The sequence below is a fragment of the Exophiala bonariae genome (genome assembly GCF_035927105.1).
Source record: "Exophiala bonariae strain CCFEE 5792 chromosome Unknown scaffold_14, whole genome shotgun sequence".
NCBI classification, from domain to species: Eukaryota; Fungi; Ascomycota; class Eurotiomycetes; order Chaetothyriales; family Herpotrichiellaceae; genus Exophiala; species Exophiala bonariae.
This window is the reverse complement of record NW_027042489.1, coordinates 121,387-143,845: the sequence shown is the minus strand read 5'-3', so window position 1 is coordinate 143,845 and position 22,459 is coordinate 121,387. Positions and strand designations below refer to the sequence as shown.

The following is a 22,459-nucleotide window of genomic DNA, read 5'->3' as shown; positions in this document are numbered from 1 at the left end:
TCAAAGCTGATACCCACCAAGTTTTCATTTCACCAGTGTTACTCGTCAGACAGGATGTGATCCCCGACTGTAAGTGCCACCCTTCGAAAGAACTTCATCATGGCGCTATCAGTCCCTAAGAATCAACCCGGTTGAGGATGCGTCTACGAACATAATGACAAAATGTTCTGCAGGAATGCATGCATGGTCTCTGAGATTCCCCACGGCTGTTCCAGGTTCTTAAGCGTACCACAAAGGAAGTTTGTGTTATATAGAAGATGCGTGTTTGAGTTTATCTGAACGAGCGGATCTCGTAGGAATTGCCGTGCTGCAACATCAAGGTCATCCGCTGGGTAATCTATGTCCGCCTCGAGATCAATTAAGAGCAGACTCTCCCAATTGACATCGGATGGGACACAAATGCTCTTTACACCTGCCAGCATGAACGTACAGAAAATGAGGCTAGCACTGAAGATAGCCACTGGCACGTGTATCGATCGGAGCTTTGTCAAAGGCATTTCTCGGAGTATCTGGTAAATTCCCCTTGCATGTAACAAGGCCAAGCGAGCTCTTGAGGTATCTTTCCAGACATCAAGATCGAGAGATGCATCTGTCTGTCTCCCAAAGACATGTTGTTCGATTTGAAACTGGCCACAAATACTCCGGCAGAGCCCACCAAGATTGAGGACTGCATCTGCACTGATTGCATGCCATCTCATCATGACTGCCTGCTGGGTTGCTAGTGACAGCTTGGTACTTTGCAGGATGTAGGAATAAAGCCGACTTCGCGCTCTTGCTAGGTCAGCATTAGTAGGAACGCCAACAGGCTTCATCCCCACGGGATATCGTTCGGTTGCTAGCGACTTTATACCTTCCAGAATTACTGATGCATTGAAAGAAGACAGCGAAGGTCCTAGGTGTCTGGCGTGCATGTGATCTGAGAATAGCATTGAGAACTGCCTTATGAACGGAGCATGCTGGTGGGTCGGTTCGATGTGGGCGTGGCGCCACTGCAGGGCGTCTGGTGCCTGAAACGCAGCATCACTTGAGCTCATCTGCAAGGAGTGACTAGTATGACGCTGCGATGTTGGCCTGCCGCTAAACTCTGAGATTTGCCCATCCAGTATATAATGCCCCAGAAGAGCTCGAAGTTTGGTCTCTTTTGCCGCCCAAATTCTCCATTCATGTTCGATATTCTCCGGAGCATTGTGGACATCCCTAGCGACGGTGGGATTGTCATATTGGATATCATACATCCCAGTCTCATGAGCCCCTGAAGATCGAAAATTATGGTTAGCTCATAGTTGACTCAATATGTTCACGACAAGTGAGGGCATTAATGGGTACAGAACCAAGTGGGTATACACTGCTACACTTACAATAAAACCCGAGGCTATGGAATACCTGGGCAGTCATCTGTAGCTTCCGATTCTGGAAGGTCTTAGACCCGAGGCTCAGAGCTATGTTTGGACGACGTACCTTTGAGAGATTTGCGTAGACCTGGCCTAGGAGTGCGGTAAGAACCAGCTGTACTCCACATGCAGAATCGTAAGGGCCCCGGTGTTTAATCAATGTATGCCACTGTAAAATTCAGTACTCTGTCGATGATATCTCGCAACAGGTGGTTACCGACGCAGCGACTGCGGTATAAGCAAGTCGCCAAAGTATCTCGCCCTATGATATTAGTTTTTTCAGAGTACTCGCGATCTTGTCTTACCTTCTTCACGTAGTCGCTCTTGCCTACGAATAATGATCCTAATGCTATTGCATTCAACAACAGGGGATGCGTCCAATCCTTGAAAACGAACGTTGGTGCATGCACGACGGGAAACAGTGGCACGAATTCTTCGAAAAACATATGTAGGCAACTATCGAGGAAAGAACTGGTCAAACCGATGCTTTGGGCTTCCGATGTAACGTTTGTAGACTATCTGTATCAGTCAGGACGTCACATTTGGTGTTCAGGAATTACCGTGGTGTTGATGATCTCACTCAGATGATGCACAGCATTCTGTCCTCCAAGCCAGGGGCTTTGCTGCTCGCGTAGGTTAAGTGATGGCGACGTCGGATTGCTCTCTGTCGCTGGTGACTCCGTCGAGCGCATCATTTGCGAGGGAAGGATCTCCAACGAAGGAAGATTGACAAACTCGGCCGATAAGATAGATTGCAATAGTTCTGTCGAACCAGGCCAGTTCAGGAAATCAGAGGTGTCATTCGTAACCAGTAGGTTATCTGATGCTGGTGGCGGATCAGTATATGCATCATTTCTTGACGACTGCACATCGATATGTGGTAATGAGTAGGCTTTTTCCTGTGTATCCAGCAGTCCTTGGTGCAAAATAGGACTTGAAGTCTCCGTTGGTTGACTCTGATATTGTCCTAATTGAGCAGGATGACGCTTTGAGTGCCGGTGAAGACTATCCAGGCGCGAGAATTGTTGCCCACATTTCTCACAGGTGAAGGGCTTGACTCCAGTATCTGCAATAGTCAGGGTTACATTTTGAATTGATATCGGTCTAGTTACGTGTTCGTTCATGCCTCTGGAGTTGTGTAAGTTAAGTCATGTCAGGATGTCCAAATACAATCAGACTCACAATCAAGTGCTCAGCCTTACCATAGGATCGGCTACACGTCATGCACACATATTTACGGCTTCTGGCTCGAGTTTCCATGGAGCCCACTCGAAGTATTAATCTGAAGTATTAATCTCTGAATGTGTAAGGATTGTTTTGATTATCAGCGAAAATCTAGGTGTTCAGTTTGATGCACAGGTCGCTCAGGTAATGATCAAGCCGCCGAATCTTTACTTGGCATGAGCATGGCTAGCACTCACTGGGGGTGCTGATGGCGTCCCACAAAGGAGGGGCCATCCTGCCCAAAGTTTAAGCCTGAAGGCCCCAGAGCTGGACCAACGAGTACCCGTGTTCACCAAGGTTAATCAATTCTTCCAACCCGGAATGCATTTACTTCCGGATTCTGATCTGTATTCAAAAGCCTCATCAGTCTCGCCAGAGAAACCTGTAGCCTGACACTAGATAATACACAAATGCTACACGACACCTAAGTCAGCATGTCTGATGAGCTTCACAATTTTGTGTCTATTTTATGTTCCAGAGAGCATCGTCACGACATCAATGTTGCTTCTCCGCTTCTCCGCTTCCCCACCACAATTGTGCCCATTTCTCCACCAGCATTAAGGGGATGGAAGCATTTAATACCTCATGGACTAATCTTAGACGTTTAGGCTCGATCCTTATTCTTGATTATCAGAGATGTATTGATCAAGTCTTAGGCGCAAGCTCACCACACAAAAATCAGTTATGGCTATCTCTAATCCGAGCAACGGCGTCAATGGGGTGGGACACCAGATCTCACCATCCTTGAATGGCAACCACATAAATGATACACCTCTAGAGGTACCAGTACTTATCATCGGTGGAGGACCGACTGGTCTGCTTCAAGCTTATCTCCTGGCACGACTTCAAGGTGAGCAGCATTGATCCTTTTGCTCTCACAGGAGCTGATGTGTTAGTCAAATGCTTGATCATCGAACGCTATCCAGAAAGGCTTGGGGCACCCAAAGCTCACGCACTGTCTCCAAGGTCCCTCGAGATATGCCGACAGTTCAATTTGGACGTGCGGAAGATTCGCCAACTCGGTACTAAGAGAGCAGATGCATTCTGGGTGAATTTTCTCACAAACCTGAGCGGCAAATCAGTGGGGGTTCTGCCATATGAACGGATGGACGTTGGCGTGCTTGAGCATACTCCAGAGGTAGAACTCACTAGCCTCAAGTGAAAGGATAACCGATGCTGATGAAGCTACATCCAGATGATCCATAATATTCCACAACCAACGTTCGAAGATTTCCTGACAGATGTTATTTCTGGAGAAAGGAATGTCGATCTTCGAAAAGGAATATCCTTTGTGTCCCTAGAACAGGTAGGTTTGAAGTCAGGTATCGAGATCGTAGATATCTGACCCTGTCAGCTTGATGGTGAGGTTATTACCACCGTCGAAGAAAGAGCCACTGGGCATCGGTACCAGATCAGATCCAAATACGTCATTGGTTGCGATGGTGCAAGAAGCAAAGTCCGCACGTGTTTGGGCATTGAAAGTGAGGGCGAAGACTCATGTAAGTTCCATACCCAGAAGTTCGCTCGTAGCTAATTTGCAGATGAAACCATGATGACCATCCATTTCAATGCGAATCTCCGGCCCATCGTAGGAGATCGTGTGGGTATGCTTCACTGGATCATGGACCCGGAAGCATCGGGTTTTATCATTGCTTATGACTTGTCAGGGGATGCCGTACTTATCAGCAACTTCGATGTGAGTCGTCCTTGTCAAAAATGGAGTCCAAAGCTTAAAGGAGACTTTTCTAGCCAAAACGGAACCCGGTCGAATGCTGGAATCAAGAACTGTGCCGGAAAGTTGTGACCAGTGCTTTGGGAGTCGAAACTCCTTTCCAAATTCACAGTTATCGTCCATGGCTACTGAGTCGGAAAGTTGCCAAATCTTATCGATCTGGAAACGTTTTCTTGTAAGTGGCAGTACACAAATCGTCATTGTCACTGATGAAACGTAACAGGGCTGGAGATGCTGCTCACTCCTTCCCACCTACTGGTGGTCTTGGTCTCAACTCAGGCTTGGGGGATGTTCACAACTTGGCGTACAAAATCGCTATGGTACTCAATGGCGACGCGTCAGATGGTCTTTTGGACACATACGAATCTGATAGAAGGCATGTCGCAATGGTAAACTCGATGCAAAGTGTCAAAAACGGACAAGAGATCTTCCGTTTGCTCAAACTCCTGGGAATAGGCGATGATGTGGCGCAGGCGCGCAAGAACCTTTATACCTCGCTCAACGACCCAATGAAGACAAAGTTGATCGATGAGGGGATTGAAGGTCAGAGAGAACATTTTGATAATGTAAGTCTGGAAAACAATGCTTGACAGGCGTCATGTTATTGAATGATGCTTACCTATCTCCAGCTCGAATTGCATATTGGTTACGTGTATGGTTCTCGAACCATTCCACCGCATGCATCACATTATGAGCCCAAGTTCACAGTAGGGGCAAGGCTTCCACATACTTGGATCGCCGTCAAGGAGAGTGATCTTCAGCCTGTAGACGTTTCATATGTTACAGAGCTATCCCCTGAGGACGTCCAACGTCGCACATACAGCGTTCTCGATCTCTGCGCGCCAAACCGATTCACGCTCATCGGTGACCTTGAGGTTCCTGGTGTGAAGACAGTCCGGCTGGGTCAAGGTTTTGATGTTGTTCGCCCAGAAGGAGACTCGTGGCTAAGCCAGAGTGGGATATCCGAGGGAGGAGGATTCCTAGTCCGACCTGACCAGCACATCTTGATGGTCCTGACTGCTGATACGACAAGTCAAGACGTTCAGAAAGCAATTAAGGAGCACCTATGCTTGTAACTTCAGCTTTCTCAATTGAGGTTTTATTCAAGACGCCTATCATGCTAAGAGTATCTAGAATCAGGACAACATAGAAGGTGATGAACGCTATTGAGTGTTCTATGTACATACCAAGGTTGTGGCATCAATACATGGCACCAAATCCAGCTAGATAGAAGAAAATACTCTGAGCTGATTTTGGAGTATTTTCTTCTCGATTAGTGAACTGTCCTAAGAACAGAGGCCGCCGTTCCCAGTGAATGCGTTGGACACGAGAAAAACATTTCGCAACGCATATATATTCCTTGATAGTATCATAGTTTAGATTGAGGTGTTATATGGGCAGCAACCTTCGAGAGCTTTTGAATCGTGCCCAGCGCCTCCTTCTCGATCCTCTGGAGTAAATCTGCGACGGTCGGTACATCATGAATAAGACCCATGACTTGACCTGCGTACCATACCTGTGGAAGGTTAGATATGTGGCAAATGTAAGTAGCGTGACATTTTTAGAGTCGAACTTACCCCATGTTCGATATCTCCTTTTAGAAGCACTTCTCGACCTTTCGCACCACTCACCACGGGAGCAACTTGCGCAAAATCGTCACTCACGCTCTGAGTTTCAATCTCGATTGCCTTTTTGGTCTGTGAATTCGAATACATCCTGCTGGTGTTCTTCCAGCGGCGTAGAATAAGAGTTGTTTGGTGCTCGTCTGCATCGACAATCGCTTGTTTTACATTGGGATGTATGGGTGCCTCAACAGTGCACATGAATCTCGTACCCATATTAATGCCAGCTGCGCCCAGGCTTAGGGCCGAAACAAGGCCGTAGCCGTCAGCAAAGCCGCCCGAAGCAATGAAGGGAACATTGCCAAGTTCTTGACGTGCTCGGCTATTCAAGATCAACGATGCAATATCAGATTCTCCAACATGACCTGCGCATTCGAAGCCATCAATGGAGAGAACATCGACTCCCAACCGGATTGCTGCTTTGGCGTGTCGAATGGTTGTTGCCTTGTGAATGACGATGATCCCAGCTTCCTTGAGTCGCTTGATGACAGGTCCAGGACTGTTACCAGCTGTTTCCACGATTCGAATGTTTTCTTCAATAATGACTTTGATGAATCCGGGATAGTCTGGTGGGTTCAATGCCGGGAGTAACGTCAGATTGACACCAAATGGGAATTTCGTCAGTGACCTTGTTTTCCGAATTTCTTGTCGCAAACTTTCAGGGTCTGGCTGCGTCAGAGCATTTATTATCCCCAAGCCTCCCGCATTGCTCACAGCGGCTGCAAGTTCTGCATAAGCCACCCATTGCAGACCTCCTTGAACAACGGGAATCTTGATACCCAATAGTCGGGTGAGGGCAGTGTCAAAGCTCATAGCGGTATCGCTGAAATATTGGGATGTTGACAGCTTTCCTGTATGTTATGGCAACACAGTGACAACAACCGGGAGTCAATCGTATGGCACGGCTCCCTTGATATCTGAGATGAAGATTCATACAAATAGTAATCATGGTTAGCCGAAATGCCGAGCTTGGGCCGTTCAACCAATCGGATGGCATCTTTGCATTACGCCCGTAGCTGCTGTGCCTGTGCATCTTGAGGGAGCCAGATGCGAACTGATATTGGGATTAGTGAATTTGTGCTCAGATGAATTGATCATCACCTAATTCTGGGCCTAGGTACCTAGGTACTCGTGCAACAGGTGTTTCGAAATCGTCAGCAGCAGGATTGGCCCTAAATCTGGGTCCATGGAGGAAAGTCTAGGTCTTGTCTTGGGATGGACATCATGTTTCGATCCTCGATGTAGTCCTTGAGTGGCAGACTCTCGAACTGGCCTCGGTTGCCAATGTACACACCTCGGTGCTGAATTAGTCGGGCAAACTCGACAGTCCTTTTGACGAATTGGTGGTGGTCACCTGATTTGAGGTATTCAACCAACATCAGAACATCAAACGCGGCCTGGCCGGTTGAAGCAACCGTGTGTGGTCTGAAGCCAGCGAGCGCATCTCCAATGAGAACGATCTTGCCATCCATAAATGAGTTTGTTGGTGTTATGACATCCGTGATGCATTGGACGAAGGGCTGCTTGGTCTTCTCCACCATCTCAGACATCTGCGGTGGCAGACGATCTCGACCTCTTGTCTTGACCATCTCCCATGCCTCGTCAGTCATGGTCCCAGGTGGGATAGTTAATCTTCTCCTTTTGCCTTCCATGTCTGTCATAACAGTTTCAAGCTCCTCTGATCCTTCGGGAAAGTTGGTGTACCACACAAAGTTGAGAAGTCTCTTCCCCTCCTCCATGGCCCCATTAATTCCTGGTATCGTGTACGTTAGGTTCAGAATGCCTGGGGCATGAAAGAATGTGAACCGCTGAATAAAGGCAGACTTCGCTTGCTCCGATGCCTCCTGCTCAGGAACGGTACCCCTAATGACACAATAGCCTGCATATTTCCGCTCAACATTTGGGCATAGTATTTTTCTGATTGTGGAACTTGGGCCATCCGCTCCAACAAGAAAATCACAAGTGATGCTCTCTTTCTCGCCATTAATATTGTTGTAGGATACTATCACATGTTCTCCTTCCCGTTTAAAGTCGGTAACTGTACAACCGTATCGATAATCTATCTTCCCATCACCCGGCTGCGGGCCCGCGACTTGACAATATCCACTCTCTTGATGATCATAGTTCGCCCGGAGCATATAATAGCACAAGTCCCAGCTCGTCATGGTCTGTTTCATCTCTTCCTCGTGGACGACCTGGCCAGACTGATCAAGGTACACGCGTTTTTGTGATTCGACCGCAACAGGTCTTTTGCACCGATCGTACCTATCAAAAAATGCAAGCGTGTCACCGCCAGCCACTATTCCCGCGCCCTGGTTTTCGAGAAGATTGTTAGGATTGCGCTCGAGGATAGTGGTATCGAAGCCATGCTGCTTCAGTGCTACACCAGTAAAAAGCCCTCCTAACGAACCACCGACTATAACAATATGTTGGGGAGGGCGAAACCCGTCCGAAGAGGCGTTGACCTGTGGAGTAGCCATAATCGAGCAAAAAAGGCACTTAATAGAAGGAAAACCACACAGCGCATGAAAGGGACAAGGGCAGTTCTACTTATGTCTAGCATCAGGAACACTCGTGCGGGGAGCGAGGGTGGTGACATCAAAGCCTACTGACGCGGTCACTTTGACACTTATCGCTCGAGGCGAGAGGTTCGGCCAATAGTGATACCAGAAGCTTGATTAAAGCCCCTCAAAGGATGAAATATTGGAGGCATGCTCTCGCATGACCGGATCCCGGACTATACAAGTCGGCAGTCTTGAGTATCAGTCGTGCCTATCCCTCAACTGCGGTAATGATTTAAACTGCCAAGCATTCTCCAAAGGACAAGGGAACTTCTGCATGTTTTCGTCTTGGCATTGCCCAACGAATAGGGCAGGTATGCCGAGACGGAGCGTCTTTTCAAACAATCTCGTCCTCTCCCTCGTCTTGGACACGGGTATGCCTCTCCTTGTTGTGCCTCCTGTGTTATCATGGCTGATATCATGGCGAGCAATGCCAGATTAGGAGATTCCAGGCTCGTCGCTGCTATCTTGGATGAGTGTTTGCTCAGTCCGAACCGGCTGCCGGTTCCAATGGCAATATCCATTTTCTGGTGAAGATCATCGTAGGTCGTGTCCCAATGATCTTGCACCCTGTGTTTTACACAAACAGAGAACCGGACAGCTGCAGAGACCATCTCTTCTCTCGAGAGACTATGAAATGCGGCACGCGTTCGGATGTGTTGGATGGCTACCGTTGGCGTCGTCGATGCATAATGCCACGATGCACCAGCAGCGTTCGACCACCTTAAGCTTAGTTTTACACGATAAACTGGGCAAAATAATCTATGGTTATATCTAGTTCTGTATGTTTCTCCCTCATTGCAAATCCAAGTAAGGTCTTCCATATTGCCACCACCTTGACAACGGAGACCCTCAACTCCCTCAAGCTAGACCTGAGGCAGGCAGGTTCATTAATCGGAGATTCATTGGAGCTGCCATTATCTGACGAGCAGTACAGCAATGGGTTTGAGATCTTGGCCAGGAACGCGGAATATAGGACGTACCAAGATTTCATTATTCTTCAATTGCTTCAGCTCTTTAATCTACTTCTCAGATCCATTGACAACATCTCAGTGTTAGAAATTGGACCTGGTCCTGAAAGTGTGCTAGGATATTTACCTGGTCATCAGAGGGACAAGATCACAAAGTACTTTGCTTTTGAGCCCAATGAGCTTTTCGCCACAAAATTGGAGCAATGGCTTTCTCCTATTGCCAATAATGAGATTCCACTCCCCTCTCTGCAGGAGCCCGGCAGTATCAATAGATCTCCGTTTCAAATCCAGCACAAAGCAGAGACGGTGCCCGATGACATGCTGTCCGATCTGGACGGACAATTCAATGTTATATTGTTCTGTCACAGCATGTATGGCATGAAACCAAAGCGGAAATTCATCGAACGGGCACTGGAGATGCTCGTTGAACAGCCACAGCATGGAATGGTACTGGTTTTCCACCGAGGGGAGGCTCTCCAAACTGACGGTCTTGTGTGTAGTCGAAGCGCGACCTTCCCTGGTGTCGTCCGTGTGGACGATGATGATGAAGTACTGGACAGATTTGCACCCTTCCTGGCCGGGTTCGTGGTGGAGGATGCGAATATCGCCGGCAGTGTCCGAGTTAAATGGCGTCAGATCTGCCGTACCATGGGGCACCGTGACGAGGCTTATCCTGACCATCTCTCCTTCAGCTCACCCAATACCATGGTGGCTTTTGACAAGCATGCAACCTCGTTGCCAGAATTGACGAGGCAAGTGCCATTGATCAGTGGGGGCATGGCAGTCAAAAGCTTTGAAGCGAGATCTCTTCATCCCACAGCCCTTGTGAGGCCGACTGAGACTCGACATGTCCAGAAATGCGTTCAATGGGCTCTGGAGCATGGAACTCGCCTTACTGTGGTTAGTGGTAATCATAGTGGCCATTGCCTTCAGTCGAATGTTGTGGCAGTTGACATGGGCGCCTTTGACCAGATCCACGTTTTGACTGAAGGAGATGATCAGCTCGAAACCCAACCCGGACCTCTCGTTTTCGTTGGCTCTGGCTGTAAAACTGGAGACATCATCCGGGAAACTAAGGCAAGAGGTTTGACAGTTCCACTCGGGGCTCGTCCAAGCGTAGGTGCTGGGCTTTGGCTGCAAGGCGGGATCGAACACCTAGCTAGATCACATGGACTTGCGTGTGACTCGATCATCGGTGCCGTTCTGGTCAGCGTCGACTCTGCCCGTGTGCTCTACATTGGCTCTGTACCAAGCCAACATCAGATCGCTGGTGCCGTTCGCGCTGAAAATGATCGCGAGTTGCTGTGGGCGACCAGAGGGGCTGGGACCAACTTTGGCATCGTGATCAGTGTCACTTTCAAGGCCTATGCAGCACCAACATTCATGACCCGACACTGGGATGTCCCTCTCAACAACAATTTCGAAGCACAACGAAGCCTTAGTGCCTTTGATAACCGCATTTCCTGCAGGCTCCCTCAAAATTGTGCTGCAGATGCATATCTCTACCAGGAGGGCGGGCAATTACGTCTCGGAGTCTCCATGTTCGAATCAACTACAACTAGTCAGGACCTCGGGGTCCTTGTACCTACGGTAGACAGAATTTGGGACACGCAAGCTAAGGTTATAGCATTGGACAGCGTCAGTTTGTTCGATGCGGAAATGTACATGTCGGGAATGCATGGCGGTCATGCCGGTGGCAAGACTTCTTCATTCAAACGATGTTTGTTCTTGAAAGACATTGGAATGGCGCATACCACGGAGAAATTAGTGTTGGCTATGGAGAGTCGTCCTTCTCCCCTATGCTATATTCACCTGCTGCACGGTGGAGGTGTTGTGCGTCAAGTCGCACCCAAAGATACTGCTTTCGGTTGCCGAGATTGGGACTATGCATGTGTGATCACCGGCGTGTGGCCACGCGATCAAGACAACAGTGGAGTGACACAAGCTGTTGTACACTGGGTCTACAGTGTCACTGAGCGACTGCTGCCATTGTGCTGTGGCGTCTACGGAGCTGACCTAGGTCCGGACCCTAGAGATGCCGCTTTGGCACTCAAGGCCTTTGGAAACAACCTGCCGCGATTAGCCGCCCTCAAGAAAACCCTTGACCCGCACAATGTGCTAGCTTATGGCTGTCCACTACTGAAAGCACCCGAGAAACAGAAACTCATTATCCTTGTCACAGGCGAAAGCGGCGTTGGCAAGGACTACTGCGCTGATATCTGGGCCGAAGCTCTCTCTCGCATTCGTGACGACTTCGCAGTACGGGTAGTCAGCATCAGTGAAGCCATCAAGCGAGAATACGCACAGGCAACTGGTGCCAACGTGGACTTCCTGCTTCGGAACCGTGCCTACAAGGAACAACATCGAGCGAAATTAACGAAGTTCTATAATGAACAACTTCAACAACGCCCGCAGCTGCTGCAAGAAAATTTCCTAGCTGCTGTGAATTTGCCTTTGGACTCAGGTGTACTGATGATCACTGGAATGAGGGAAGATGCACCGGTCGCAGCCTTTGCGCACCTTGTACCTAGCATTAAGATCGTCGAGGTTCACGTCCAAGCTGGTCAGAGGACGCGGCAAGTTCGTCGAGGGTGCCACAGTATTGATGAACAGGAAACATACGCCACGAACTCCAATGAGATCAAAGGGAAATCGAAGTCGACACTACAGTATTCTCAGCCCGAATTTATCTTCGATAACAATAAGTCCGGGTCTGATAGTGCTAAGACTTTCGACTCATGTTACCTTGCTCCTTTGATTGACGAGGGCGTGCAGCGCTTAGCTGATATGGTGCGTTCTGTACCTGATTTTTCAACACCAGGCATTGAATTTCGCCACATTCTCAATATCTGCCAGGAGCCAGATGGGATGGTCCTTTGCAGTTCTCTTATGCAACCTCAACTCAGTACCTGGAGCAATGTCGACGCGGCAGTAGGCTGTGAGGCCGGCGGATTCCTTTTTGCATCGGCTCTTACGTTACGGCTCAATAAGCGATTGCTGTTGATTCGTGAAGCTGGCAAACTGCCTCCACCCACAATCTCGGTCGTTAAGCCCAGATCGTTCATCTCGTCATTTGCATCACAGGCCTCTGGGAAACTTCGAATTAAGTTGGAACGAAATATGCTGAAAAGACATGCCTCGGTGATCGTGGTCGACGATGTGCTTTCCACCGGCCACACACTTTGTGCGATACTCCAGCTGTTGACTGAAGCTGGTGTCGACCATGAGAATATTAGGGTACTTGTCGTGGCCGAATTTCCAGCTCACCAGGGCCAACAGCTGCTGCGTGAGCCTGGCTTTGGACGAGTAGGTATTCAGAACATTTTGGTCTTTGGCGGTGCTTAGACGGGATATGAAAATCAGGAAACCGCGAAAGGATCTAGTAGACCAAGAAATGCGATGTGGGAAGTTTTTAACTTGTCGGCTCGAAAAATCAAAATTTCAATTCCTTGGTGGGGAGCGAGGTGGGCGCCTCAAGTCTCGTGCACTGAAGATCAGTGCCTGTCCTGATTTCCCACCATCTTATCGTCCTTACCTTCTTTTTCTACAAAAAGGAAGTATCAATGAAATCATATTAAGGCCCCAAAGAAGGCTCAGCTTAGGGGGGCGTTTTTCCCACGTGATCATTCTTACGTCATATCGGCGGATTTACTCATTCTTCCGGTTTCACGTGCCTGCGGATTTGAACGCATGCGGGGTGATTGCGGCAGGGATATTTGCGTGGCAAGCTGATCTGAGGGGCATCATCTAAAGGAATTCCCCAGCTCGACAGGTAGCACGCAAGACATAGGGTGTCGGAGGCCGCCGACGCCCTGTTGGGCACATGGAAATGGGGAAATGAATTTGTGCATTTTCTGGGTCCAAATTCCTCCACCAAATTCTTGGGCGACGGCGTAGCACTTTCCTCGCAAAATAATATTGAGCTGCAGGAGATCTCACGGCACACACATACTTAACTACTCATATGTTGGCCAGCCAGAAAGACTCACCAGACCCTTGAAATTACTACCGAGAAAATGGAAGTCCACGTCGAGCCTCAAGCCATGGCTGAAGTAGTGGTCGACAAGGTCTTGCCTTCTTCCTCATCTTCGACCTCCAGGGTGAAGGTCACACCTATTCCTGCGGCACTTATAGATGCGACGTTCTCGTCGTCCACAAATCTATCAACTACCGTTCTTGGTGCTCAAGTCCTCTCATTCTCAGACGAGTACTTTGCCTCTGCGTCCAACCTCCTGACCGCCGGTCCACCGATACGTAAAGCTGGATATTTCGTACATACAGGTGCCTGGTACGACGGTTGGGAGACGAGGAGGCATAACACGAAAGAGTATGACTGGGTTGTGATAAAGCTCGGTGCCGTTGGGATAATTGATGCCATCGAAGTTGACACAGCCTATTTCAACGGAAATGAGGCTCCATTTGCAGGGGTAGATGGAGTATTTTTGACTACAGAACAAGAGAAGGAAAGTGGTGTTGAGACTGAAGGATTTCAGAACTGGACTGAAATCCTCCCACCTTCCAAATGCGGTCCATCGCAAAGACAGGCTTGGAAACTGTCGGGACCTGCTGTGTCAAACAAAGAGTTCACTCATTTGAGATTGAAGCAATATCCGGATGGCGGGATTGCCAGACTACGCGTATATGGACGAGTCGTACCTCCACCATTACCAGTACAAGCAGCCGGTGGTGAAAGACCTGTCGAAGATCTGGCGAGCGCACTCAATGGAGGTGTCGCTGTTGAATGTTCTGATCAACACTTTGGCGGCAAATCCTACTTGTTGCTACCCGGTCGCGGAAAGGATATGGGCGATGGTTGGGAAACCGCTAGAAGCAGAACCCAAGGCCATACGGATTGGGTGATCGTCAAACTTGGGCTGAAAGGCCGAAATATTTCCAAGGTTGTGGTCGACACGAAAGACTTCCGAGGTAACTTCCCTCGCGCTGTTAAAGTTGAAGCATTGGCTACAGAAGTGGCGAAGGCTGCTCTTGGGACCGAGAGTGACCCGAAGCATGATGCACCAGGTTGGGTGGAATTGGTCAAAGGCGAGAAGAGCACAAAGGCTGACACAGAGCACATTTTCGAAAATGAAGAGCTGGCTGTGACTGCTCCGCCGGACGGATTTGTTTGGACGCATGTCAAAATGACCATCATACCAGATGGCGGAGTCAAGAGGATACGAGTTTTCGGGCAGCGAGCATAGGTCGATTCTACAAGGACACAAAAATAATATTCAATTTTCACCAATTATCGTGGACGAAACCCTTCTTCTGCCTTGCGAGACTTCCCCATATTGACGCCGCCGGGAACCCTTGTAACCCATCTTGTTTGCTTATGGCTTCGGCAACGAGGTTCCCGGCTTCCAGAGTCTTTAGCTAACTACTCTTGTTTCCAGATCACCGTTCACGCAAGGTCATCTCTTCTCCGCCACTATCTTGCGGTAACCACCTCCCTCTTCCCGAGCTTCTGCCAGTATCAGCCCAAAGATCCCTAGACTGATCATCTCTAGTGACGCGATGATTATGGATGCGGTAAATGTAAATTTCTAGAACGTCACGTGGAGTGAGTCGAACCATCAAAATACCTCAGCCAGGGAAGAAGGAGCGACTTACCATCTTGACACACATTGCTTCAAAAGACATCTTGCCATTTTCAAGTGACTTGTGTCCACAGGACCAAGACCACAGGTCCCAATTCGCCTGGCCCCTCCTGTTCTGCAGCTTGAAGTAAATGGCCGCTGCGAGCCAAGCAGCTATGCCCAACGCTGAAGTGATGAAGACGGTCCATGAATGCAAGCCTTCTGACTCGCGCAGTCGACGAACCTATTAGAATAAAAGTAAGCATCACCACTGAACAAAAAAACTAGGTTACCCAGCAAAGCTGCAGAGTTTCAGAAAGGGTTTGGGTTGTTGGACTTACGCATCCACAAAGTGTCAAGAGCGCAAGTGTTTGTATGACAACCGCAATGACTGCAGCCCCCAGCATGACCCACATCGGCCAAAGGTTCATATGTGCAGGCCATGCTCGCTGTCGGCTGCCATCAGGCAGTTGTTGTACAACATAGCGTGTTGAAAACCAGACCGCCGCGGCATGTCCGAGTACTCCAACAATGGCTATACCGACAGCTAGGGTTGTGATTCGCACGCCCACACGAAAGGAATGCGGAACTGCCTGTCTCTTCCGTCGATATTTAGCCGTCGCAGAAGCCGTGGATGAATCCGTGTTGTTGTACTCGGGTTGCAGAAGGCGGAGAGGCTCCATTCTCTAAACTAGGGACTTTGTATCCTTGAGTAAAGCCAGGGTGCGAATGCCCGTGTTGTTCTTTCAAAATGGACTTGAGCCTAAGATCCTCTGTTGTGGTGGTTATATCTTGACTTGAGACCAGACGTACTAATAGTTTTGGGGTTGACGAGGCTGAGCGGATATTCAAGGCACCAAAGTCTTTAATAGGAAAAAATGAAAACCCACCTTATTTTCAAACACTAGTTTGCTAAGGACAACCTTGCATCGCGAAACACGGCCTTGCAGAAGCGAGAATCAATTCTAAATGCTTAGAATAGCTTATCGGTGCACTTCAAATGCAACGTGGAAGAATTAGCTTCTCACTCGCCTCCTCCCATGGCTTGACGCCACTGCCTTCTCCATTCGGTTCCCCGTGTTCGACGTGGCGTACGAATGATAGGCACTCGATTTTCCCTGAAACGGATCTCATTCGGGAACTATAGTGACTCGAGAAGTACTGGGAGATTTTTTAACCGTTCTGCTAGGTGATTGTGGTGTCTGATTAGTCACCTGTTGCTATGCTTGCCATGAGGTGGCCGATTGCCACATTGATGCTTCCCTTCCACTTCTAAGCATTTCGATGACCCTGATGGCAGATTGCCACAAAAACTTGATCTAAGGAATGAATTCGCTTCCACTGCCGTTCTTTTTGGAGGTACCCGCTCGTCATCGAGGACCAGACCTCAGGCTCAATTACTTGTTTTCGCAGCAGGATGATTTTTGACCGCTATCTTGCAAAGCCCTGGATGCATCGTAAGCCGTAGTTGTCGCGCTTTATGTGGGACTCGGTGGATATGCAACGGGTGTGTACTTTGACGCTGTTGCACCAGCGTCGCCCCTTGATTTCTGTGGGTTGGAGCGAGGCGCAAAGCTTTCTCTTTGTCACCTTCTATTTATTTTTAGGGTGTACAATATTCACATCGCACACTCTGATAGGCTTGCAATCTGTAAGGCTTTATGTGCAATGTGGAATCCCTTGACCATGCCGACAAAGTCACCTTGGCCCCATTCGCCGCACCCGTACAGATTGAGCCTCTTCGAAACCGCAATCCTAGGGATCAAAAGCAGCGTTCTGCTGATGTGGTATAAGTATAACGATAGCCTTTTCCAAAATCAGAGCGAAAATTAGGCCATTCCTACCTATACATCCATAACAGATATCTGCACATCTCGAGCGACTTACTGCAGTGGCACTTCAGAATCATTCGAGCCCAGTTGGAGTTCGACAATGCCTACCGCGATCTCCGTTACATTGCTTGCGTTTCTGCCGATATTCGCACTTTCGCAGTCTTTGAAGAACAATGGAATTGGCCATGAGCTCAAAAGCCGTCAGACCTTTTGCTCTCTTGGCGTCAACCACGTTACAGCTTGTGGATCTGGCGATCTGACAACAGAGAACTGGAACACATTCAACATCGACGCGTTCCTCTTAGGATTCATAAATCAGTTTGGTACTTCAGACAACTTCCCCAAATTTTTCGTATCTCAAGATACACCCACTGAAAACCCATTCGACGGCTTCGACTGCTCAAGCTTTGGGTCCAGCAGCTGCTCTGTACCGTCTCTGTCAAACCCGGATGTCGGGACTGACTGCGCTTTCGACGGACTGGAGTCAACTTTCTGTGCGAATTTCATCGCACCTGAAGCGGCTTTTGTAGTGCAGAACTACATCAACATGTGGCAAGGCCTGCAGAATCACCATGATGCCATTCAAGACGCTGCAGATGCAATCACGAGCTCGGGATTCATCGACACAATGGTCAAAGCACTGGCACCAAAGAAGCAACCAATCGCACCAGCCGTGTTCAGTCTAATTGCGGATATTGTGACCGACATCCTGCCGATTGGGGGAGAGATCAAAGCGGCAACGACATTCATGAAGAAGTTTCGGCTGATCTTCAATAAAACCCAATCCGACCTGAAGGACGACTCCAATGACATCGTAAGCATTATCCAGGCCAACGAGGCTATTGACCAGGAGGTCACTGCAACAGAAGATCAGCTCAAACAGCAGCTAGCGAACATGGTGACCGGAACACAGGCAAGACTTCAGAAAATACTCGATCAGGTATTTGGAGCCAACAAGGATCCGCAAATAATTGAAAATGCAGCAGATGTGCAAAATACCTATGCATTTCAGAACGCTGAAGGCGGTATGTTCCTTGATGACGTTCCCCAGCGCTCTGATCTAGCGGCACAGATGCAAAAGCAGCTGCAGAATTGGATAGTGAGCTCGGTCCTGACAGTAATGGGTTACGACGTGACTGTCGACTTGACCGAGTTGGCGGATCCACCTGGCAAACCTGGAACCGTTTGCAGAGCGGAAAACGGATTCTCAGTTGGGCGTGGCTGTGCCTTGTTCCGAATCAACGGAATTGATGGCGGTGGCAATGTGATCGAGGATGCAAGGATGGGAAACAATATCTTCGCACTTCAAGATGCAGGATTGGATATCGGAGCCGTGGTTAGCAACGCAGAAAATTGTAATGGTGGGAATGGTGGTGGCGTTGCGGATTTCGAGAGCTTTCTGGCAATGGACAACACCAATGCGCTGCCGGACTGCATGTTTAATTTCAGAGTCAAAGCAGTCGCCCTCTAAGAAGAGATGCTGAGGATTTATGCGCTAGCTTTCGTTACATAAGGATGAGTGTCTCAAGCCATCATTATATACTAAAGCGTGCAGGACGATACTATGTCGTTTGAAGAAATGTTTTGCAGACACTCGTCGACTTCGCCAAGCTTTCGATCCACCGTAGAGCCTACATCAGAATAAAACTTCACCGTACCAGAATTGCAGTTCTCTTTCTTTCTTTTTTGATCTTGATTTCAATCTCCGACTACATAATCATACATCGTGTCATAGGATGCTCAGGCATAGGACTGGAGCCAGATGGACGTCAACACCTCAGTGGAAGCTGTACGATTAGTTGGCCGCAGCTTGGTCGACGGCCAAGCATCTGGGGAACTTCTCTGGTCGAATGTTAGCTTGAGCTTTTGGGGTGGTGTTGATTCGAGAACGGGCGTGATAGTTGATCAGCACCACCCGCTCCAAGGTCAGTGTGTAACAGATCGCATTGTTGCAATACCCGCTGGAAGAGGATCATGTTCTGGCAGTGGAGTGTTGCTGGAACTCCTCCTAAGGAAGATGGGTCCTACAGCTTTCGTGTTTCAGACATTCGACGAGATCTTAACACTGGGTGTAGTTGTTGCCAAAGCAATATTTCAACTTTCAATTCCAGTTGTTGTGTTACGAGCGGAAGATTTTTCAACACTCCAGGACCAAGAACATCTCACTATCATTGGTGCGAGCCTTTTCAGAGGACTTTGCCCTCTCCGACCACAGTTACCATCACAGACCAATATAGCTCAAACAAATATCAAACTGAGTGGAAAGGATGACATGATGCTGTCTGGTGCTAACGGAAAAGCTACACAGATAGCTATGGAGATTTTACTAACCATGGCTAGCCTTCAGGGGGCCGAGGCTCTCTTGAATGTTACTCAAGTCCATATCGATGCATGCATATATACAGGTCCCGGCGGCCTTGAGTTTGCACAAAAGCTTCTGGGTATGGGTGGTAGGTTCTCCGTACCAACAACTCTCAATTCGATCTCAATCGATTCTCGTAAATGGAAGGAGCTCGACATGGACCCGGAGATGGCAAATCAGGCACAGAAGCTGGCCGATACATACATGAACATGGGTGCATTGATGAGCTTTACTTGCGCTCCTTATTTGCTCGACACGGCGCCCAAAGCAGGTGAGAATATTGGCTGGGCCGAGTCCAATGCTGTGGTCTTCGCCAACAGTGTTCTCGGTGCCAAAACCCAGAAGTATCCTGATTTCCTTGACGTCTGCATTGCCTTGACCGGTAGGGCGCCCATGGCCGGATGCCATATTGAACAAAATCGTCTACCAGTTCTAGAGATCCTTGTCCCCAAAGTGTCTCAGCCTGATGATGCTTTCTGGCCATTGATCGGATACCTTGCTGGCAAGCTGTCTGGTCCAAAGATCCCATTGATCTTTGGCTTGGAACATGCTCAACCCACTATGTCCGACCTCAAAGCATTTGGCGCGGCATTCGCCACAACAGCCTCCGCTGCAATGTTTCATATCGTTGGAGTGACTCCCGAAGCCCAGTCAGCGGCAGCGTTAAGGGGATCCATTCCGTCAGCAACAATCCAATTGTTGGACGTGAAGGAATGCTGGGCCAAGCTCAACACAGCCTCGGATTTTTCTGTATCTCTGGTATCCCTCGGAAATCCCCATTTTTCGTTGGAAGAATTTGCGCAGCTCGCATCGCTTTGTTCCGAACGGAAAAAACATCATCATGTTCACATGACCATAACCACGAGTAGAGCCACACTCGAACAGGCAGAGAAGACGGGCCACTTGCGTGCGATTCAAGATTTCGGTGCGCAAGTAATCACCGATACGTGCTGGTGTATGCTTGGGGAACCTATAATTCCCGAAGATGCGCGGAATATCATGACTAATTCGGCGAAATATGCACACTATGCTCCAGGAATGGTCAACCGCGGAGTGTTTTTTGGAAGTCTGGCGGCTTGTGTTGAGGCGGCATGCACTGGACAGAACATCATGCAATCTCCAGGCTGGCTTCTCGGTGAATGAGATTGAGTGAGCCCAATTGCACCGGATATTGGCCTCTGCCCCTTTTAATTCCGATTCGACATGTCGGCAACTTGCATACTGAGCACGCCGGGCCTACCCCGTACTCTGCATTTAAGTACACCGCTTTTCTCTGCTGGAGAGCATGATCCAACAACCTCGATATGCTCGAAGGTCATGATCTAGTATGCATTCAATTCAAAAACATCCTTACCAGGCAATGGTCATAGCCAAGCACTTCGACTACGTTCCAGAGACGCAATTAGGGGTACACGGACTTCGCCAATGAAGTGAAAAGTTAGCTTGATAAGGTTCGCAAGTCTATCGCTCCTCAATACCCCAGTGCAACCAATTGCTCCTCCGTCCACGCCCACAGCTTCTCACGAAGTTTGACGTCCCGGCTCAACTTCGACCCATCATTCTCCTTGCCAGCAGGGACATAATACGCCCCATTCACAATATCGGACCGCTTCCACGTAGCCGCCCAAATCTGATTCAATGCGCCTGCCTGGACAGAGTGCGGTTTAATCAGAAAATCGGAGACCTGGGAAACCCTGTGGAGGAATCCACCCTGCTCATGAACGCTACTCCCGAGATTTGTTTCCACTCTACCGGGATGGACAGAAACACTGAGGATATCTGGATAGCGATGCGCAAGCTCACGCGTATAAAGTATGTTTGCAAGCTTGCTTGAGCCGTAAAGTCGTATGGGATATTGTGAGGTCATGGACGTCTTGACCTCGTCGAATTTGATCCCTTGATCGGGTGCCATTGTGTGGCCGATGGAGGAGAGGTTGATTATTCGGACGTCGGAGGATGGCTCCTTTGCCGCCTTTTCCAGCAGTGGGAGGAGTTGACGGGTCAAAAGGGCGTGGCCCATATGGTTTGTGCCGAATTGGATTTCGAAGCCGTCCTTCGTGAGGCCGTGTGGAACAGCCATAATGCCGGCGTTGTTGACGAGGATATCTAGTCTGTCACACTCTCGCAGGACGATATCGCTCGCATTTTTGACACTCTCCAAGGAGGCCAGGTCAAGTTCTAAGAATGTGACGAAGTTACTTGAGTTTGGGACAGCGGCTGTGATTGCCTTCATTGCATCGTCGTATTTGGCCTTGCTGCGCGCAGCCAGATATATGCGCTTCGGGTTATGTTTGGCAAGTTGGAGCACAGTCTCCTTCCCACACCCAGAGTTACCCCCTGTCACCACAATAACCTTGCCAGTGAGAGAGGGAATATGCTTGTCCGGATCAAATTTGTGGACGTTGTCTAAAGGATTGAATAATCTCTGCATTGTAGGATGATGCTAGGCGAGTATTCCGGAACCAAGGGATAGGTTGCTGTGTGACTTGTGAATGATATTTATTTGAGTAAATAGAAATACGGTGCATGTACCGATTGCTACTTGCCATAATCATAACATGGAAGTATGTATTTATTGTTCTGCGCTTATATTGCATCGTTTCAGCGAACATCAACTGCACTGCCACAGAGCATGAGTGCAATATTACGCACGTATGCGGAACCGAAGTCGCCCAGGCTTGATGCCCTCACCAAAGGAAGCCAGTTTCAGGCATCCGTTATTCGAAAGGTTGTCTGATTTACTCGGGACCCAACCGCACATGGGTGTCAATACCTGATAGCCACCAGGCACCAGCATTGACCAGATACGGGCATATGGATAAAGCCGATACACGGAGCAAAAATCATAATCCCGAAATCAATTCGCAAGCAACTTCAGAATAGTATCTAGGTCCAAACCCTCCGGTATGAAGTCGGACACTGCACAGATCGATATCTAGCCGATCTTTTATCGCAAGCACAACCTAAGAGGGAGGGTGTTTCCGATATCTAAGCCCATGGGGTAAACCTACCCACCGAACTGCGTCAGTATTCAGCTCTCAATACAATGACCATGCTCGAGCAGGCACCATAAATCTCTTAATTCCAGCATTCGAAACCCAACTTTGAGGCTACTGTGAAATGCAAGGATACATTCCTTGGATTGCGTACCCGTTTGAAAATTAATGGGCCGACAGCCTCGCATAGCC

The 22,459-nt window shown here is 48.8% G+C and overlaps 9 protein-coding genes across 9 annotated transcripts; 5 read left to right on the top strand and 4 right to left on the bottom strand.

Annotated features, from left to right (window-relative positions):
* Window positions 1-143: 143 nt before the first annotated feature.
* On the bottom strand, window positions 144-2,515 carry LTR84_002708 (uncharacterized protein; the record flags this gene model as incomplete). Its single annotated transcript, XM_064846309.1, has 6 exons — window positions 144-1,252; window positions 1,359-1,410; window positions 1,459-1,560; window positions 1,609-1,653; window positions 1,697-1,906; window positions 1,952-2,515. 6 exons carry the CDS (start codon window positions 2,513-2,515, stop codon window positions 144-146), a joined length of 2,082 nt encoding a protein of 693 aa, XP_064705919.1.
* Window positions 2,516-3,299: 784 nt separating this feature from the next.
* LTR84_002707 (uncharacterized protein) lies at window positions 3,300-5,423 on the top strand (the record flags this gene model as incomplete). The annotated part of the gene is made up of 8 exons (XM_064846308.1): window positions 3,300-3,465; window positions 3,512-3,753; window positions 3,811-3,921; window positions 3,970-4,114; window positions 4,157-4,311; window positions 4,365-4,522; window positions 4,571-4,913; window positions 4,977-5,423. 8 exons carry the CDS (start codon window positions 3,300-3,302, stop codon window positions 5,421-5,423), a joined length of 1,767 nt encoding a protein of 588 aa, XP_064705918.1.
* A 293-nt stretch (window positions 5,424-5,716) lies between these two features.
* On the bottom strand, window positions 5,717-6,782 carry LTR84_002706 (uncharacterized protein; the record flags this gene model as incomplete). Its single annotated transcript, XM_064846307.1, has 2 exons — window positions 5,717-5,863; window positions 5,925-6,782. The coding sequence occupies 2 exons, from the start codon at window positions 6,780-6,782 to the stop codon at window positions 5,717-5,719; spliced, it is 1,005 nt and encodes a 334-aa protein (XP_064705917.1).
* Window positions 6,783-7,141: 359 nt separating this feature from the next.
* LTR84_002705 (uncharacterized protein) lies at window positions 7,142-8,449 on the bottom strand (the record flags this gene model as incomplete). Its single annotated transcript, XM_064846306.1, has 1 exon — window positions 7,142-8,449. One exon carries the CDS (start codon window positions 8,447-8,449, stop codon window positions 7,142-7,144), a length of 1,308 nt encoding a protein of 435 aa, XP_064705916.1.
* An 845-nt stretch (window positions 8,450-9,294) lies between these two features.
* On the top strand, window positions 9,295-12,846 carry LTR84_002704 (uncharacterized protein; the record flags this gene model as incomplete). Its single annotated transcript, XM_064846305.1, has 1 exon — window positions 9,295-12,846. The coding sequence occupies one exon, from the start codon at window positions 9,295-9,297 to the stop codon at window positions 12,844-12,846; it is 3,552 nt and encodes a 1,183-aa protein (XP_064705915.1).
* A 671-nt stretch (window positions 12,847-13,517) lies between these two features.
* LTR84_002703 (uncharacterized protein) lies at window positions 13,518-14,702 on the top strand (the record flags this gene model as incomplete). Its single annotated transcript, XM_064846304.1, has 1 exon — window positions 13,518-14,702. The coding sequence occupies one exon, from the start codon at window positions 13,518-13,520 to the stop codon at window positions 14,700-14,702; it is 1,185 nt and encodes a 394-aa protein (XP_064705914.1).
* Window positions 14,703-17,009: 2,307 nt separating this feature from the next.
* LTR84_002702 (uncharacterized protein) lies at window positions 17,010-18,380 on the top strand (the record flags this gene model as incomplete). Its single annotated transcript, XM_064846303.1, has 1 exon — window positions 17,010-18,380. The coding sequence occupies one exon, from the start codon at window positions 17,010-17,012 to the stop codon at window positions 18,378-18,380; it is 1,371 nt and encodes a 456-aa protein (XP_064705913.1).
* A 291-nt stretch (window positions 18,381-18,671) lies between these two features.
* LTR84_002701 (uncharacterized protein) lies at window positions 18,672-20,414 on the top strand (the record flags this gene model as incomplete). The annotated part of the gene is made up of 1 exon (XM_064846302.1): window positions 18,672-20,414. One exon carries the CDS (start codon window positions 18,672-18,674, stop codon window positions 20,412-20,414), a length of 1,743 nt encoding a protein of 580 aa, XP_064705912.1.
* A 328-nt stretch (window positions 20,415-20,742) lies between these two features.
* Window positions 20,743-21,702, bottom strand: LTR84_002700 (uncharacterized protein; the record flags this gene model as incomplete). The annotated part of the gene is made up of 1 exon (XM_064846301.1): window positions 20,743-21,702. The coding sequence occupies one exon, from the start codon at window positions 21,700-21,702 to the stop codon at window positions 20,743-20,745; it is 960 nt and encodes a 319-aa protein (XP_064705911.1).
* Between the last annotated feature and the right edge of the window lie 757 nt (window positions 21,703-22,459).